At 48.4% G+C, this 20,000-nt stretch overlaps 1 protein-coding gene across 1 annotated transcript in view; it reads right to left on the bottom strand.

Moving 5' to 3' along the window:
- The window catches only part of hipk3a (homeodomain interacting protein kinase 3a), a gene marked incomplete at both ends in the record, with an annotated part of 40,933 nt that extends 24,287 nt beyond the window's left edge, over nt 1–16,646 (bottom strand). The window contains one exon of the mRNA XM_080544640.1: nt 15,895–16,646. Coding sequence (XP_080400766.1) covers nt 15,895–16,646 — 752 coding nt within the window. The remainder of the gene's footprint in view (nt 1–15,894) is intronic.
- Nucleotides 16,647–20,000: the final 3,354 nt, after the last annotated feature.

The raw sequence follows: 20,000 nt of genomic DNA, 5'->3' as shown, positions 1-20,000 counted from the left end.
TTGTCACTTTTGTCAGACCAGACTTCGCGTTGGCAGTGGCACCGCCATTATCACCGCGTGGATAATGACCTTCCCCCTCCCCTGACACACTTTTTGACCGGGCGCTCTCCTCCTCGCTTTCCCCGTCTCTGTTTTCTTCGTCACTCTCGTCTCCAGCTGTAATGTTGACTCCACTACCCCCCTCTACCTCCTCTCTGTCTGGAACAGTGCTAACATTAGCCTTGCTAAAGTATGCCGTAATCGGATTCATTTTAACAGCGGTCTTTTTCTGACAGGATTTTCAAATGTAAATGCGCGCTTGTTGTGCTTGCGGGTCACGTGTCAGTTTTTTTTCTTCTTCTGTTTTCAAAGGATTGCATTGGTTTAGATGCGCTGTGATCTTATTAACGAACATAAGATTGACTGCGCATGACAGTAGTTCAGCTTTTTAAAAAAAAAAATATTTTTTTTTTTTGTCGCACTGGTGCGATTGAATGTATTTCCAAGTCGCACAGAAATATATTCACTCGCAAATGCGACCAAAACAGTCGCACTGTCGAACCCTGCCACAACCTAAGCATCACACTCTACCAACTGAGGCACAGAGGACCAGCATCATCTTCATCAGCCTAATACTCATCATCTCCATCATCATCACCCTAGTTATCCATGGGACACCATCTCACCCTCTCACACCATCAGTGGGTGGTTGTTTTGACCTGCCGACATCATGTCTTAACCAGCACAGCAGGAGTGAGATATAAATACACAGAGTGGAAATGTACAGATACTTGTTCCCTAGCTAGGCCTATATCCAGCTCTGTACATACATGTGTTCTAGCTAGGCCTATATCCAGCCCTGATATGTTCCCTAGCTGAGGCCTATATCCAGCCCTGATATGTTCCCTAGCTGAGGCCTATATCCAGCCCTGATATGTTCCCTAGCTAGGCCTATATCCAGCTCTGGTCTGGTACATGTTCCCTAGCTAGGCCTACATCCAGCCCTGGGTTGGTACATATGTTCTAGCTAGGCCTAAATCCAGCCCTGGACTGGACAGGCGACAGCTGAAGAGCTCATGTAGCTTTAGCCTAGCTGCTCAGTATTAGCTTTCTGAGGAGACTGTTAGCGTTAGCCTGCTGCACCACGCAGTATTATGTGCATCAGGGGAGGCTGGTGGAGGTAGAACATCTGAGGACGGGCTCAATGTGATGCATGGGAAGGAATGAGGAATGGCATCAGTTTTATACCATTCCTCATACCATTTCATGCATTGACATGAGCCTGTCCTCCAATTTCTACCTCCACCAGCCTCTACTGATGTGCACCATACAGTGTTGTGTATCACAGCATCTTACGACTTACTGTATTATGAGATGGTTGAGAGGCGATTATGAGACAACCAGACATAGATCTACTTTCAAGACAGCTGAGATTTTGACTTGTTAAATAATCAAAACAAAAAGGGAACAAAAAGGTTTTTCAGGAATTCTGCTGACTTTTTTGATCCCCTGGGTCGGAAGGAGGAAGTGACAATCAACCGTTTCCTGTCGTTCCTCAAAGAGCAGGAAGTCGCGCCGAGGCAGTACAGCAAGCCAAAAGGACGGCAGAACACAGAGAGAAACTCAAAAACACTTAAACTTCCGTTTTTTGGGGAAGCCGAGAATAGAAACGAGCGCTTGTTCGGTGTCAACGAGGGCAGAGACACACTGACTTCTCTATTCCATCGTTGGTGAATCTTTCCAGCTCTTTAAAAAATGAGAAGAGAGGAGGAGGAGGAGGAGGAGGAGGAGGGATAGAGGGAGGGAAATACCCCTCTTGTACAAAGTGTACTTTTCAGCTTACTCAAACTCTAGCCTGTCAAGTCGTATTACGACATGTTCTGGGCCACTCTCCCTCATGCATGCCGCCATGAACCAAATAACTTAACAAATCTTAACAAACTCAATTTTCATAATCCATTGTGGTAAAATAAATAAATAAATAAAATAAAATAAAAACGACTACAGTTTGCCCAAAGAGAAAGGCCCTGTCGAGACGTGAAAAACAGCTTGTTTACAGAGCCAATCCTCTCAGATATACACCGTAGTCAAGGGTCTACTGGACTGCGATGGGGCGTTTCCGGAAAGATCCGTGACCACGTAGGTTTGTAATCACACGACAAGTCACACGTGAATAATCAGATTCCTATTGACAGAAACAGTCTCTAAAAAGAGAGGGTGGGGGGTAACCCCTAATGTCCAGAGAGGGGGTTCTCGATGCTACGTTGAGAGCAGGGGAGGCTGGTGGAGGTAGAAATCGGAGGACGGGAGAGGGACACATTGTAGTGCATCAGACGCAGACTCTACCTCCTGAGGCCACAGCCACCCTGGTATCAAGTGTCCCTGAGGGACGGGGTGTGTGTGTGTGGGGGGGGGCGGGGGGTCTGCAGCTGTTCCAGGGTTGGAAGACAGCAAAACACACGTCCTCCACAAGCCCTGTGAGTGAGCGAGGCCTGACCCCCTGTCAGTAAGCCTGTGAGTAAGGCCACTAAAGCCCTGACTAAACTTAAACTACCAAAATAAACACTCCAGGGGAAATTGTCAGGGGAATGGGGAGATTGAGGAGGGGGTGAGGGGGAGGGGGGGGTGGAGAGGGGGGGGGCTGAGGGTTTCCTCAACTGATGTCAGTAGCAGCACATAGCTGGGACCATGGAGAGACAGACAAGACAGTGTCTCTCTCTCTCTGTGTCTCTGTCTGTCTCTCTCTCTCTGTGTGTGTCTCTCTGTCTGTGTGTCTCTGTCTCTCTCTCTGTGTCTCCTACTCTCTCTGTCCCTCTCTCCGTCCCTCTCTCTCTTCATCCTTCAATCATTGTAAAGTGCTTTGAGTTGCATCCATGTACGAAAGGCGCTATATAAATAAAGTTTCACTTCACTTCTCTTTCTTTCTCAGTCCTTCTCTCTCTCTCTCTCTGTCTTTTGTCTCTCTCTCTCTCTCTCTGTGTCCCTCTCTCCATCCTTATCTTCTTGTTTATCTCTCTCTCTCTCTCTCTCTCTCTCTCTCTCTCTCTCTCTCTCTCTCTCTCTCTCTCTCTCTCTCTCTCTCTCTCTCTCTCTCTCTCTCTCTCTCTCTCTCTCTCTCTCTCTCTCTCTCTCTCTCTCTCTCTCTCTCTCTCTCTCTCTCTCTCTCTCTCTCTCTCTCTCTCTCTCTCTCTCTCTCTCTCTCTCTCTCTCTCTCTCTCTCTCTCTCTCTCTCTCTCTCAGCCATCTCTGGAGAGAGACGTTCCAGCTCCAGGGCTGTTCTCACACACTGCCTCTCGTGGGGACATAGTGTTCTCTCATCCTGCTCGACCCCGGACACTCTGCCTCAGGGGACACTCCAGCTGGATCTAAACAGCTGATCGTCACCAAGTGTGCTAGTCTACGTCAGAGAGTTCTCACCTTGAGATTCTCTAGTGGGGGGTCAGGGAGTGTACTAGTCTAGTGTCAGACCAACATCGAGAGACCCTAACAGGGGTCAGGGAGTGTACTAGCCTTCATCAGACTAACATGAGACACCCTAACAGGGGTCAGGGAGTGGACTAGCTGACATCAGACTAGTGTTGTTCCGATACCGATACTGGTATTGGCATGGCCACCGATACACACAAAAATGCTGGTATCGGTATCGGCGAGTACTAACAAATATATAACACCCGATACCAAACTTTCACTATCGCGGAAAAACAAACACGCAACTGTGGTTGTCGAGGAGAGGAGCGGTGGAGCAGCGAGGCTCACCTCAGGTAACCTGCTGTCCCTTCCAGCTGCTCAGAGCCCAAGCTAAGCTATGCTACCGGGGCAACGTTCGGAAAGTCCCCCTGAGAGCGCCGGAGCGCACACTGGGCTCCGACGTCATAAACGGACCGAGGAATCCGATTGGACAAGAGGCGTTCTACGAGTGCCGATCAGTTTCCCAGAGCGACTTTTACCAACGCAGCCCTCAGACATATAGACTACGCCACTCCGCTTAAAGCGATACAACCCACAGCCAACATTTTACACATTTTACAGGAAAAACATATCGACCTTAATCGATATTTATTTCGGTTGCACAGTCTAGCACCGCCACCGGCGTGCTGGAGAGAGTTCAAATAATAATAATAATGTCCGCGCGGCCGCTTCTCCGAGTCCCGCCCAGCTGTTCCCCTTTCGGGATAGTTCTCGGCTCCGTCTCTGCGCCACACCCCCTTTCGGGATCTGCTGTTGTGGCTCTCCGTGTGTCTCTCTCTCTCTCCGTCTCTTTCTCTCTCTCTCTCTCTCTCTCCGTCTCTCTCTCTCTCTCTCTCTCTCTCTCTCTCTCTCTGTCTGTCTGTCTGTCTGTCTGTCTCCGTGCGGCAGGTACTTCCTGCCTCCTTCCTTCTCCCGAGGAGAAGTTTTCTCTATGTTTGTTTGAATTGTTTACATATGCAGAACACAGAACACACATGCATTAGTGGTGCAGGAAGGCCTACTGTCACAGCGGAGTGTGTGCGACGCGCTGGCCAATGGGAGGAAGATCATCGGCCACTTCAAGCATTCCCCACTGGCCACTTCACGTCTGCAAACTGTACAGACTGAACTTGGAATGCCTAAAAACATTTTATTTTATTTTTTTCTTCAAACGCCGTGGTATCGGATCGGTACTCGGTATCGGCAAGTACTGCACGGTCAGGTATCGGTATCGGGATCAAAAAATGGTATCGGAACAACACTACATCAGACTAACACTGAGACACCCTGACAGGGGTCACTGGGTGAAACAGCGCTTTTCTGGAGAAAAAGGACATGAATCGTGCAGACAGCTGATCTTATTATCTTATCTCTCCTTCTGGCAGAACAGAACAGGGGTGCACTTTCACCCTCCTACAGAAGCTGGGGAGGCTGGAACACACGTGTCCAACACCTTACTCCATCCCACGCCTTTAAATGAGCCTGGCCTCCGATTCCTACCTCCGCCAGCCTCCCATGCTCCAAACATGTGCAGAAAGTCCAATATATCGATGGACGAAAATTATCGAAAATTTGATGATTTGCACATGATAGGTCTGTCTGTGAAAAAAGTGAGATTTTGCAGATAGGACGTTTTTTATGATAGGTATGATATAGCCTATTATATTTTCAGACGCCACAGTATCCTCAAACAAAAACTAGACGGAAAAAAAAGCTACTAGAAACAGAAATAGTAACTTAATACTGCTTCGACTTTCAATATAAATAAAAACGACATGAAGCAGACCTCATTACATAATAAAATAAAACTGACCAAATATTTTGTTGCCCAACAATGATATTTAGACAAATGAACGTGTGTGTGTATGTGTGTGGGGGGGGGGGGGGGCGGGCACTCTTGCCCAGCAGACCAGAGACAGCATACCGTTCATAACTGAACTCTGGCAGCGTGATAAAAGCTTCGGCAACGGCCTGGCTTTCCAGAAGCTGCCTGTACAACACACACACACACACACACACACAACCACACACACACACACACATGCACACACATGCGCACACACACACACACACACACACACAGACACACAGGGGGCTACCATTTCCAGAATTAAAGTACACTAGACCATTCACATGAGTCCTGCATTAACTGCTGTGTAAAAAAAAAAGACTGAATTGACGTGGCGATACAGTGTTTGTTTGCCAGGGTCGGCTCAACAAAACAAGAGGCTGGAGGCTGGTTGAACAGCAGTACAGCCGCTATTCAGATACAATCTGACTGAGTTTAATGCTCGTCCTTCAAGCGTTATTGCTTGAAACCAATGCAAAAACAATAACCGATTGTTTCCAAGTGGGTGGCGATAGACGCTGAAGGCAGAGAGTGTGTGAGAGAGTGTGTGTGTGTGTATGTGTGTGTGTGTGTGTGTGTTGTTTCCAAGCGGGTGTGTGTTATTTCCAAGTGGGTGACGATAGACCTACGCTGGAGGCAGAGAGTGTGTGTGTGTGTGTGTGTGTGTGTGTGTGTGTGATAGTCAGAGGTCCAGCGCTTCGTCAGCGAGTCAGTCATGCAAAAAGGGCATCATTTAATGTTAATGAACACTCATTAACATATCCTTCAACCACTGATTGGCTCATTAAACAAACACTACTAGAAGGCAGAGAGAGAGTGAGTGAGTGTGTGTGTGTGCGTGTGTGCGTGTGTGTGTGTGTGTGTGTGCGTGTGTGTGTGTGTGTGTGTGTGTGTGTGTGTGACCAATGCAGAATCCCAGGCTAAGAGTCCAAAGTCTTACCACAGTGTTTACTGTAGGATCACAATGACAGAGCCTCAAAGCCTTAAACTAATTAAAATAAAATAAAATAATCAATTAATCAACCAACTGTTCAAACAAAGCTTCAACTGGGAACAGGGAGAGACCAGCCTACAAACAAACTGTGGCTCAGGAGGAAGAGCCGGCGTCTAATGATCGCAAAGTCGGCAGCTCGGCGGTTCGAACCCCAGCTGGCCACGTGTCGAGGTGTCCTTGAGCAAGGCACTGAACCCCTAATTGCTCCAGGGTTGCCATCTATGGCTCTGAGCCTGCGCCTTGAGCATAAAATACACAAATTCCAACAATTGACTGACGAGTTGATTGCATGGCAATAAAACAATCATATTAAGAAGACTATGGGCTGCGTTCGTAAATACGCTCTGGAAATCTCATCAGCACTCGTGGAATGCCTCGTCCAATCAAATTACTTGGGTCCCTTTATGACGTTGAACCCTGGGTGCACTCCGGTGCTCTCAGAGCGAATTTGACGAACGCAGCCTGTAAGTCCTAGACAACAGACAGAACAAGTGAAGGTGGGTCACTGAGGTTGGTCCGGTTCTGGCTGAATGGACGACTGCATGCTGTAGTTCACACACCTGGGATATTGTAGGCTGTAACACACCCTAAAGCCTGGGCTCGGATATCAAACAAGTACAAACAAACGATCCATCGTGCATTAATGCGTGGCAATGACATCTCGGATTTCCTGCCTTAACACAGGTACGTACACGGCGGCGACAGCAAGCGGGGGGAAGGTAGGTAATGACCTGGAGCAAACAGACCAGGCAGGCGAGCCCAGAGAGTGATCTGTCAAACACTAGAACCAACCGCCGGAACTGCTGTACATAACCTGCTACATAAGTCTGCTATTGGACACAGTCTGAAGGCAGAGAGAGTGTGTGTGTGTGTGTGTGTGTGTGAGTTATCACGGAGCCATGTGCCCCCCCCCCCTCCTCCTCCCCCATCAGCAAGCATGGGAACCATCAACAGAGGGACACTGTGTTGACGACAGTCTGAAGCAATCGCACACAGAGCAGGAACATCATGTGAGCAGCTAGCACACAAAAAGACGTTTTCTCAGGCCCAAAAAAAAACACAGACAAGAATGTAACTTCCCTAACCCTCTCAGAGACACAAGTATCTCTTATCTAAACTTCCTTTTTTGTACTTTTCTGGCTCTATACGGAGCGAACGTCTCGAAAAACACGCCGGAGACGTGCAGAAAGGCACAGGACGTACAGATTCCAAAGGTCGGCTTTCAAAGACAACATGCATGGTGGGGCCACCCAGAGCCAAGCCTGTACTGGGTGTATGTATGTAGGTGTAGGTGTGTGTGTGTGTGTGTGTGTGTGTGTGTGTGTGTGTGTGTGTGTGTGTGCGTGTGTGTGTGTGTTTTTGCGTGTGTGTGTGTGTTTGCGTGTGTGTGTGTCTGCGTGTGCGTGCATAGGTGTGGTGTGTGTGTGCCTGTGTGCTGTACTGGGGCCTATGGCCTGGGAGCCTGCCAAAAACATTACACTCCTGTACAGACAAACATGCATTCAAGGACGTTGGACTCACAGCTGCAGGCCTCTCTTAACTACAGCGCTGCTACAGACCTGATACATACAGCCTACACATTCAGCTCCATATGGGAGAGCTGCAGACCATTGACATCACAATTGACATTTTTGGCATTTAGCAGCAGACGCCTTTTATCCAAAGCGACTTTCCAAACAACTTGCCTAAGTCTCAAGTAAGTGGATCATCTATCCATCGGTCTCAGCCAGATTTGGCTATATGTCATAATGCTAGAAGAACCTAGGATCTACAGTATGTCATAATGCTAGAAGAAGAAGAGGAATGAAGACGCTTTTTGGAATCTTTTTTTACAGACCGCTAGGATCTACAGACCTCTAAAAGCTACAGACCTCTAAAAGCTACAGACCTCTAGGAGCTACAGACCACTAGGAGCTACAGACCATTGGGATAATTGTGACATTGTGGTGATAGCATTGTGACTGCCAATGGCTCCTGGTTTTGGCATAGATTTACTTTGTTTCTTATGATGATTGATGGTTAGATGATTCACTTACTTAGACAACTGTATTTGTTGTTGTAAGTTGCTTTGGATAAAGGCGTCTGCTAAATGCCAAACATTTAAATGTAAATGTGAGATATCAAAAGGATCTTTATGATGCAGAGTCTAGTGGGAGGAGGAGAAGAAGAGGAAGAAAAACAGAGAGCAGTTGCATAATGGAGAGGGAGAGAGGGAAGGAGGGAGGAAGGGAGGAAGGGAGGAGAATGAGAGTCATTAGGTTTACTGTGGCTGAGGCAAGCATGCAGGCCAAGCTCTGGCTAACATCAGGCAAGCCTATCATTTCAGCAAGCATCTTGCGCTGCCCTTACACGTTGGTCCTGCCTGTGCCTGCCCTGCACGTGTGTGTGTGTGTGTGTGTGTGTGTGTTTGTTTGTTTGTTTGTTTGCGCGGGTGTGTGATTGCGCGGGTGTGTGTTTGTGTGGATGTGCATGCGCATGCGCGTGTGTGTGTGTGTGTGTTTGCGCACGTGTGTGTTTGCGTTTGCGTGTGCGTGTGTGTGTGTGTGTTGCGGTTCAAGAAAGCCTCTGGGTTTTCCCTTCCCTTCACACCAGGCTACCATCAGTGCCAGACCAGTACAGACCCCAGTACAGACCCCAGTACAGACCCCAGTACAGACCCTAAGCTGGCTATTCATGATCTGAATCACAGTAAAAGAAAAAGACGTGACCAAACAACTGTCTCTGGAAACAGGAATTCAGGAGGACCAATGGGTGCTCTGGCTGGGAGAAGACAGGACAGGACGGGTGGAATGCCAAAATGTGTCAACAATTACTCAGCTATTAAGGAGAGGCATGCTTTGCAGACCTGCAGTCACAACAAGCTGGTTATATGAACAGACACAAGCGCAGACGCACACTCACACACACAAAGACAGACACACACAAAGACAGTGTGTCCCATTCTATGAATATCGGCTTTCTTGGTATTTCAGTCCTGCTAATGTTCTTCTGGTATAATTAACAGGCTAGGCTAGTGTGTGTGTGTGTGTGTGTGTGTGTGTGTGTGTGTGTGTGTGTGTGGTGTTACTGTGCTATTTGTTAAAAGCTGAGCCTCTCTCACACAACTGAATTCCTGTGTGTGAGGATAATCTTACTCCAAAACGTCTTTTGCTAGCATTTGCGCTAACTATATTCATATTTTTTAACCGCCGAAAAGACAGGAGGGGGGGGGGGGTTATGAGGACAACACAACCCTTCAGCTGTGGTCCTCCAGGAGCCCTTAGTGGTTGAGCAGCCAACCAGTGTGGAGGGTGATCAGCAGGAAGGAGGGCCTAAGTGGGCACAAAGCATTAGCCTAATGGGCATGTCTTATTCATAGACATGACCACACACACAGAGACACACGCACAGACACACACACACACAGACACAGAGACACACACAGAGACACACACACACACACACAGAGACACACACACACACACACACACACACACACACACACACACACACACACAGAATATCCTGTTGATGCTAATAAGCCACAGTGGGCGATGTTGCCCTGCTAGAAACAGTTAGCGTAAGGCCTTCATAACACCAAGGGAGGCTGGTGGAGGCAGAAAAATCAGGAGGACGGGCTCATTGTAAGGCATTGTCGCCGGCATTCCATTCCGTGCATTACAATGAACCCGTCCTCCAATGTCCTCCTCCGCGGCCTCTACTGCGCAACACATCACATTCTCTGATGGAGACAGCCTGGCGTCCCTGCGTGAGGCAACGCTGTGGTCGGACGGCGCAAGGCCACATCTTGGCACACATCTGCAACAACAGCATAAGGACAGAGAAACACATACTCCAAAACAACAGGATATTACATAAAGAAAAAAAAGTTGCCCATTTTCTAAAAGTAAAAGTGACACAGTGACACCGCTATATAAACTAGGCTACAGCTGCGTGGACAGCGATCTCTTTAGCACACCAATCAACCGCCCGCACAACCGCACCAGCCACCCACTCCCTCCCCTCTTTGTAGGAAACGTAACCACCACCACCACCACCCCGGAGCTACACCACCACTTCCACCACAGCTGAGCTACTGGTTGAATTATTCACATGCAGCAGTAGTAGTAGTAGTAGTAGTAGTAGTAGTAGTAGTAGTAGTAGTAGTAGTAGTAGTAGTAGTAGTAGTAGTAGTAGTAGTAGCAGTAGCAGTAGCAGCACTAGTAATAGTAATAGTAGTAGTAGTAGTAGTAGTAGTAGTAGTAGCAGTAGCAGTAGCAGCACTAGTAATAGTAGTAGTAGCAGTAGTAGCAGCAGTAGCAGCAGTAGCTTAGCAGCAGTAGTAGCAGTAGCTTAGCAGCAGCAGTGGCAGTAGCAGCACACTGCTCCATTTACTCTGAGGGGCTATGGCACATTACAGGGACACTCCCCAACCACCACCAGTACAGGCAGATCTGGAGCAGATATAGACTCCCCAGAGAGAAAACTCCTAACCAAAACCCCACTTAGGGCCTACACCCAATGCCTTAATCACACTGTGGTTATCCCCCAAGCTATTCTGGTGGACGAGGGTGGAGGTGGGGGGTGAGGGTAAATCCAAGGGCTATGCGTCATCCGTTTCTTACAATCTTTCTGTTGGCTTAAGGCCGAGTTTGAAGCGTTGGTCCACCAGATCTGTCTCACGTTTGGGAGGACGTGTCTGGGAACAAGACTCTAGCTCCACTCTGACGTCCTGAGCCATAATGAATAAATGGACTGACTTATATAGCGCCTTATTCCAAAGCGCTTTACAGTGGCCTCGCATTCACCCATTCACACACACAGATTCACACACCAATGGCTGCAAGCTACCATGCAAGGCGCTGGCCCGCTCATTGGGAGCAATTTGGGGTTCAGTGTCTTACCCAAGGACACCTCGACATGTGGCCAGCCGGGGTTCGAACCGCCGATCTGCTGACCTTGCGATCATTAGAAGCCGATTCTACCTCCTGAGCCACAGTCGCCCAAGTCACGTGGTGCTATATATGACGTAGGCTATTGATTTCTGTATTTTACTGTGTTGGATAATTCCCACTACCCCCTGTACAGTTTCTCTACTATAAAAAAATAAATAATAATAATAATTCTAGCATTGTGACTACCAATGGCCCCTGGTCCTGGCATAGATGACTATTTCTCATGCTGACTGATGAATAGATGATTCACTTGTATTTGTTGTTGTAAGTCGCTTTGGATAAAAGCGTCTGCTAAATGCCCTAAATATAATGTAGCCTAAGTAGTGTGTACGTGTTGTTGTGCAATTGTATTTGATATTGTCCTTGGTATTGTCCTTGGTGTCAGTGTGTTTCCCCTGTATCAATAAAGGTTACATAAAACTGGTCACTGACACCTGGTCACCTGGACCTTCCTGACTGTTATATTGTCAGAGATCAGACACTGGAGCATTACTCCACCCAGCTGTGTACCTTACAACCAAACTGAACTATAATCAACCAGTTCACTATTGGTCTATCTTTTTGTATTTTTATCTATTTTTATTTAGCCTATTATTAAATTGTCACTTTATTTTGTTGTTGCTGTTTTTGTGGCTTGAGCTACTGTAAACACCTGAATTTCCCTACGTATGTATGTAAGTATCTATGTATCTATCTATCTATCTACAGTATCTATCTATCTATACAGTATCGATCTATCTATCTGCAGTATCTATCTATCTATGTATCTATCTTTCTATCTATATACTAGTATCTATCTATGTATCTATCTAGATAGAGTGCAAGAAGACATTTTGGGACACAGCCTACCTGGGTACTGTGGTCAGGAGCACATCAGCCCCTTCCATCCTGAAAAGCAGCGCAGTGAGAACAGAAACACACCCGGCTGTCGAGGCCGATTTCAAGAACAAACGTGAAAATTAGCCGCGGATTATCCAGAACATCCAGTCACACACTCCCAATTCGCAAAAAACGGATCCGGAATCAGCCCAAACTAGACGATCCAAGGCTTAAGCTCAAGACAGCGTGACTCAACAGGGATTGGCCTCTCTGGCATCTTCTACGAAGGCCTGTGTGCCAGCAGCAACTCACCATCTACAGTCAGACTACACCGAGCACCTTCTGAAGGCTATTTCAAGACAGCGGCGCTGTATCACGCTCAAGGTCTCACTTTGTGAGGCTCCTTTAACCTAACTGACAATAACAACAACATCTTTATTCCCCCTCGGGAATCAATAAAGCGCCTATCTATCAATAAAGTACCTATGTATAAAGTACCTATCTATCCATTGATCTATCACCTATCTATCTGTCTGTCTGTCTATCTATCTATCTTTCTATCAATCAATAAAGTACCTATCTATCTGTCGATCAATGAAGTCTAAAACCAAGAGAGAGAGAAGACCCCGCAAGTGACATACATGACGTAACACGGCTAGATTGACAAAACAGCCTTCCTGTTACAACACTGCAGAGAGGAATTCGACAGGTCCTCTTTCCCCCTGAGGGCGAGACTCTGCAACCCCCCCTCCACACACCCCTCCTCCACCTCCCATACAGAACTAAGTGTGCTTGCTTCGTCATGACAACCGCGCATACATTACAAAGGCTCATTATGGTCGGTAAATCTGTAACAAACTTGACAGTTTAGTCAATCAATGACCTTTTGCGTTTACGGAAGGCCTACTAGGTAACCGAATGTAAACAGAAAGGAAACAAAGAGAGGTGTGTTTAATAAACAGGAAAGGCCTGGTGGTCAACACACAAAGGCAACTATAATGCACACCGTCCTCAGACCGCCCGTGACAGACATTGTTGGCCATTCGAAATCTATGGAATGAATTTCAGACAGGTTTTTTTTCTTTTTTTTAACACATCGTAGCAGTGAAAAAAAAGAATGCCATTAAATGTACATGCACAGACACATGAACACAAACACACCCAAACACACCCAAACACACAGGAACACAAACACACCCACACGAACACACACACACACACACACGAACACACACACGAACACACACACACACACAATAAGCATAACAGAGCTTAAGGCTAAGCCATATCGCAATAACAAGCAGCAGGCACAGTAAGGTAACACCCCTCTTATGAAACACACACACACACACACTGGGTATACTCGGTTCCTCTCAATCCACTCCGCTGATAACCTCTCTCTGTACAAACACTGGCCCAGCTGCAGACAGTAGCACACTGTCCTCTCTCACAGAGGATTACATCACACTGACAGGGAAGTCAAAACTCCTACACGGACGCTTAGCCAGAGGAGGCCACGGGCGTACAGGTGCGCAGGTGTGATCGCAGTCAGGCGTATCGCGGGCCTCTGCGGGGGCTGGCGGAGGTAGAAATCAGAGGATGGGGGGGGGGGGCCTCACTGTTTTTCACTCACGCGTTGGACCGTCGACAGACAGTCAGACTACACCGGACACCTTCTGACGTTTTCCTCTGGGGCTCAGTTGGTAGAGCGTGGCGCTAACAACGCTTGGGTTGGGGGTTCGATTCCAGCTGTAGCTATTACCACGGATGAATTAAATTCCTTTATTTACATTTTTTCGTGTATTTGGCCGTTTGATTTCGGGTAGGCTATAGCTAGACCACTGGTAAACATTGTAATTGGAAATGGCTGGACAGCTATAGTACATGCGCGCACCACTCTAATGCGTGTGCACATTTGTGAATGTCTGCACACATCGAATAATCGATTGTTTGTTCGTAGCACCCACCGATTATTCGAATATGAAAACATTTTGTTATGCACATCCCTACTATAGAGGCCAGGGGCCTAGGATGTGGTTCTATAGAGGCCAGGGGCCTAGGATGTGGTTCTATAGAGGCCAGGGGCCTGCGCTGGTGATGACAGCATTGAAGAAGCCTGCGGACCGAGTTAATCATAGACACACGGCTCTTTGAGATAAACTGACCATGAGAACATGACACATACCAATCCCATGATATAGGCATCTAAATATACCCCGGGGGCGAGTGTCACTTGCACACACACACACAGAGAAACACACACACACACACACAAAGAAAGAAAGAAAGAAACACACACACACACCAAAATAACATAGAACCAAAAAGCAACACAAAATATTCATTACTTGCAATACAGTAGTTATAATCACAAAACGTCAAATCAAATATGATACAAGACGCACTAAGCAGTCACACACACAAACACACACACACACACACACATAGAGAGACACACACATACCCCCACCCACACACCCCCACACAAAGGGAGAATGTCTGAATGCTTTTTTCCGGTCTGTAAATAAATAAATGTGCTTTTACACGCCACATTCTTACTCAGGCTGACTGACCTCATAGGCTGCATCCGGGCAGCCGACCATATGAGGGAAGCAGGCCGTGCCTGCGGGCGTCTCACCAGACCACCACCGCGTTCTGAGAAGCACCACACCATAACACTGAACTGGGCCACCCCCGCTGTTAACCCACGCTATGCTGCTACCACTCAACATTCATCACACACTTGTAAAAAAGTGTGTGTGTGTGTGTGTGTGTGAGGGGGGGGGGGTGTTCCCTACAGATTATGTCTATTGGTCTATCTTTATTTTGTAATTTTATCTCTATTTCATTTCAGCCTATTAATTCAATTGCCACTTTATTTTGTTGTTGCTGTTGTTGTTTTGTGTTCTGAGCTGATGCAACGCCTGAATTCTCCCCTCAGGGATCAATAAAGTACCTACCTACCTATCTACCTACCTATATCTATCTATCTATCATGACACAGGGAGGTAGCCAAAGTATTATGCTCTATAAGGCCTGAGGCCTAAACACTCCATGTGAGCCTTTTTCCATTTGACAATCCAAAAGCATGCGAGACATTCTTCATATAAACAGAGCCGTTCCTCTAGCCGGGGAGCCGGGTTACGTAATGGAAGCTCGTTTGGGTGGGACTGACTGCCTGCCGGGACCTGGCTAACGCAGGGAGGAGGAGGAGGAGGTGGGGAGGTGGAGGAGGAGAAAGAGGTGGGGAGGAGGAGGAGGTGGGGAGGAGGAGGAGGTGGGGAGGAGGAGGAGAAGGAGGTGGGGAGGAGGAGGAGGTGGGGAGGAGGAGAAGGAGGTGGGGACTGGGGAGGAGGAGGAGGTGGGGAGGAGGAGGAGGAGGAGGTGGGGAGGAGGAGGAGAAGGAGGAGGAGGAGGTGGGGAGGAGGGGAAGAAGGAGGTGAAGAGGAGAAGGAGGAGGTGGGGAGGAGGGGAAGAAGGAGGTGGGGAGGAGAAGGAGGTGGGGAGGAGGAGAAGGAGGTAGAGAACGGCATTTGCATTCTGCCAGAACTCTCTCGATGTTCACTCTCAGAACTCTCTCGATGTGAACAAAGAGTTCTGTAATAACCTGTGCAGATCTGCAGGTTATTACAGAACTCTTTTTGTTCACATCGCATTAAAAAACATAAATGGCCTACATCGAAATCGAGATGAACAAACCAACCCCTCGAACACTGAAACACTGAACAAACCAACCCCCTTGAACACTGAAAAACCAACCCCCTCGAACACTGAACAAACCAACCCCCTCGAACCCTGAACAAACCAACCCCCTCGAACACTGAAACGCTAAAACGCTGAACACCAGACAGGAAGCGGCCGACGGGACTCACCGGTAGTAGCGGGACTGCAGGTAGGTGGAGCACACGGCCTTGGACACGTGGCTGGCTGAGCCGAAGTCTATGACCTTCACCCGGTACGGCTGCCTGGCCGGGTCCACCAGCATGATGTTCTCAGGCTTCAGGTCGGCGTGGATCAGCCCCAGGCTCTTCAGCTTCTTCAGCGCCGTGGCCACCTGCTGCAGCACTGGCCGGATCACCTTCAGGGGCAGCGGGCTGAACTTGTTCTGCTTCAGGAAGTCGTACAGGTTCAGCTCCAGCATCTCGAACACCAGGCAGGTGTGGCTGCGGTGCTGGAAGCACTCGAAGGCCCGCACCAGGTGGTGCTCGTCCGCGTTCTCCCCGCTCAGCCGGGCCAGGATGCCCACCTCGATCTGGCCCTGGCGCGCGTACGACGGGTGGTTCTTCAGGATCTTCACCGCCACCACCTCCCCGGTGCCCCGCTTCCAGCACTTCACCACCTGGCCGAAGGTGCCCCTGCCCAAGAACTCCAGCACCTCGTAGGTGTTCTTCATGGAGCACAGGACCTCGTGCTGCACCAGCTGGTAGTCCCCGTCCCCCACGGCGGTCCGCGGCAGCGGACCCCCCGTCCCCGTCCCTGTCCCGGGCCCGTTCTGTTTAGGGGGGGGCGCCCCCCCGACCCCGACCCCCACTCCTACCCCTGTCCCTCCTCCGGCGTTTGTGTTCGTGGCGTTCGTTTGCAACATGGCGGCAGGCAGCATGGAAACGTCCTCCACTATCTGCATGGCTCTCCCGCACTTCCCTAGGCAACTGCGCTCCTCCTCACGGTCACGCCTCAGCCCACATCGCAGGGGGCTGTCCGTTAAGTTCAAACCCCCACCCCCACTACCACGACCTCTCTCTTCTACCAATTCCTCCCCCCTTCCTCCTCCTCCTCCTCCTCCTTCTCCTTCTCTGCTGCGGCCTCCACCGCCCCCCACCCCTCCACTTCCTCCGCCCCCTCCGACTGGCCCTGTAGCTCCACCGCTGTCCCCCTGCAGACCCTGCTGCTCGGGGGCCTTGGTTGGACCGACAAGGGGCACCTTGCTCTGGGTCTCAGCTGGTTCTCCAGACAGATCACTGTGTGCCTCCGTCAAGGACGCAGCCTGCAACTGTACGTTCTGCCCACACAGGGGTCTAGAGTGAGATGTTGTTGTTGTTGTTGTTGTTGTTGTTGCTTTCGTCGTTTTAATCGAAGGGACGATGTTGGGGCGCGCGATGCAAAGGTTTACTCCGATCACGTAGGTGCGCGCGGTCCTGTCGTGAATAGCACAGACCTCGACTCCCCTGGGTTTCTCGTCCGCTCTCGATAAGGCACTTTGCGTTTGATAAACGTGCGGTGGGTAGACCACAACATGTGAGTCCATGCCTATCAGAGAAGAGAGAGAGAGGAGAGGAGAGGAGAGGATTAGCTTATTGCCTACCATAAACAGGAAAACAGGTCCCTCTCGAGAAGGTCGTTCAACCTCAACGAGACTGGATAAATAACTTTTATAAAATGCCATTTTACACCCATGGTTATCTTCCCATGCCAGACCACAAGCCAGACATTACTCAACGAGCTCATGAGGAAAAGATAGAGAGAAAAGCATTAAGACTGCTTTAGCCATACAGTGTGTAGAGAGCTCCACCGTTGCACTTTTAGAAAAAACAGGAACCATATCAATGTACGGCCTACAGTAGCGAATGAGAGAGTGTGTGTGTGTGTGTGTGTGTGTGTGTGTGTGTGTGTGTGTCCTATCCCTCTGTGAACGTCATGTGCTGTGTCTGTCTCACTCGTGCTGGAACAGCAGAGCAAGCAAAAATGAGACCTACAGTAGATAAGGGGGCTTTATTCCACAAGCAAAGTAAACTGTGACCCTTTAGAGAAGCCTAGACCATAACAACCACACAGACCAACTGAGCAAAAAACCCTTGGCCACAGGAGTTTAGTATATGCACTGTATTAGGGTTAGGCTAGTTCCCTAAAGAAGGTCTACAGGTGCTCAGACTACCAAGAACTACGACAAGAGAGGACAGTTAGTGCAACAGGTTGCTTGTTGACAGTCAGGCTTTACTTGGAACATCTATAAACTACCTATAACGGAACTCCCCAAAGGAAGCCCCCAACCTCCACCCAAAAAAAGATATTTTTCATTTGTTATTGTGGAACTACAGTAGTTCTCTAGAGCAGCATCAAAAACAGCGACTCTAATGGTGGAAGTGGATTCGGTTTTGCTGCTGATTGTAGCCTATGAGATGGGGGAAACGGGGGCAGGGAGGGAGGGTGGGTGGGTGGAGGGGGGTGTGTAAAACCGTGTGGGAACATTCTCGTGCTGGGCCTGGCAGATCAGGGATGTTACCACACAGGCTCAGACATGCACAGCGAAGCTTCGCTAGGGAACTGGACCTGCAACTTTTGGTTCAATCCAATAAGTGAATTCAATTGCAGGCATGTCTAGTTCAAAAGTTCAAGAATCAGTCGCATAAGGGTTCTAAGTCAATACAACACGAGCTGACATGTGACTAAGGACATGGGTAGGGAGGATAACGAGGAGCAGGTTTGCCTAACAGGATAACACCCCTTAATCTCAAGTTCTATGGTATTGCTAGAAATATAACAAATATTTGTGCAATCTCAAAGTGCATACACTAAAATAGGTCTTCTCTGTGATAAGTTTTCTTGTTTACCCCATCCCCCCCCCCCCCCCCGCCTCCTCTTTTTAGCTGTATTGACCTAGTCAGACCCATACTATCACATCATGAAACCAAAACAGAGCCAGCTGTAATGCCTGCCGCCCAGTAGCCTGACACCCTGCATCGCTAGGAGAGACCCTGGCGTGGGCTCTGGTTACACCGCTCACCGTCTCAGCTGCTAGCTGTAAGGCCCATTTGTGATTGACCTTTCAGCAAGACACAAATGGGTAGGGGAGAGTGAAGGGAGGGGGGGGAGAGTGAAGGGGGGGGGGTGAATGGGGGGAGGGGTGTCTCCTGCGTGAAAGACACCTGTTGACAACATAGAACCTATGTCATAGTAGGCCTAGATTTGTCCTCAGCCTAGCTCGAAGATGAGATGGTCAACAAAAGAGTCTGGCCAGAGAAACATTGTAGCTATAGCTAGGCTATATATAATATAGTGTATTGTTGTGTACAGTAGTACATGACTCTGGACCTAGCGGGTCAGGACAGTGTTCTTCGTACACAACAACTGCACGCCTGCTTCATACATAGAAGTTGGAACTCTGTGAGAACTGTTCTGACTGTCCATCAATCACTTTATGAATGTATATTTAGCAAGCCAACTGATGAAATACCTCGGAAATACCCAAGAACTGGCAAATACTATTAGTCATGTCTCGGTGTTGGGTCTAAAAGCTGGAAGCAGGAATGCGACGTTCCAGTTAATAAGACACAACCCACAGCCAGTTTGTTCCTGCTCATGAATTATTGTCTTCTACTCAGTAAAGAGTGAATACTCAGAAGAAATGTATGAGTTTACATGTACACACTGACACCATGCAACGATTTCGTCCCAGTGAGTAACCACAACCATACAGTCAGTAACCACAACCATACAGTCAGTAACCACAACCATACAGTCAGTAACCACAACCATACAGTCAGTAACCACAACCATACAGTCAGTAACCACAACCATACAGTGAGTTAGCTAGCTTGTACAAAACAGTGTGGCTGTGACTTCAAAAACAACCTGCCAGCTAAATATAAAGGCAAGAAGAAACATCTCGACATCTCTGCAGTGTTAAGCACACACATACCTTTAAAGACAGTCGTATATGACAGTGTCCATGACTTCTCTGAACATGCTAACGAGTTAATAAGCAGCCAGACCCCATCATGCTCACTGCTGCTGCCATCTTGTTCACTTGGACAACGATGGAGACACTTTGTTGCTTTTGACAAACCAAACCACAAGTTAAACTAAACCAAATAACTCACGTGTTACACCGTTAAAAGAAATCAGGCTTCGTCCTTGGCGTAGTTCACGACACGGCCCCGATTTTAATCGCACGGCGAAAATTCGATTCCATTCATGACAGACAACAATGGAAATTATGGAATGTTGTCGTGCAACAGAAATCGCACGCTGTGTGCATTGG

This window comes from Nansenia antarctica (genome assembly GCF_963989245.1).
Source record: "Nansenia antarctica genome assembly, chromosome: 14".
In the NCBI taxonomy this organism is placed as follows: domain Eukaryota; kingdom Metazoa; phylum Chordata; class Actinopteri; order Argentiniformes; family Microstomatidae; genus Nansenia; species Nansenia antarctica.
Note: the sequence above shows the minus strand (reverse complement) of the source record. Positions and strands in the feature narration are given on the sequence as shown.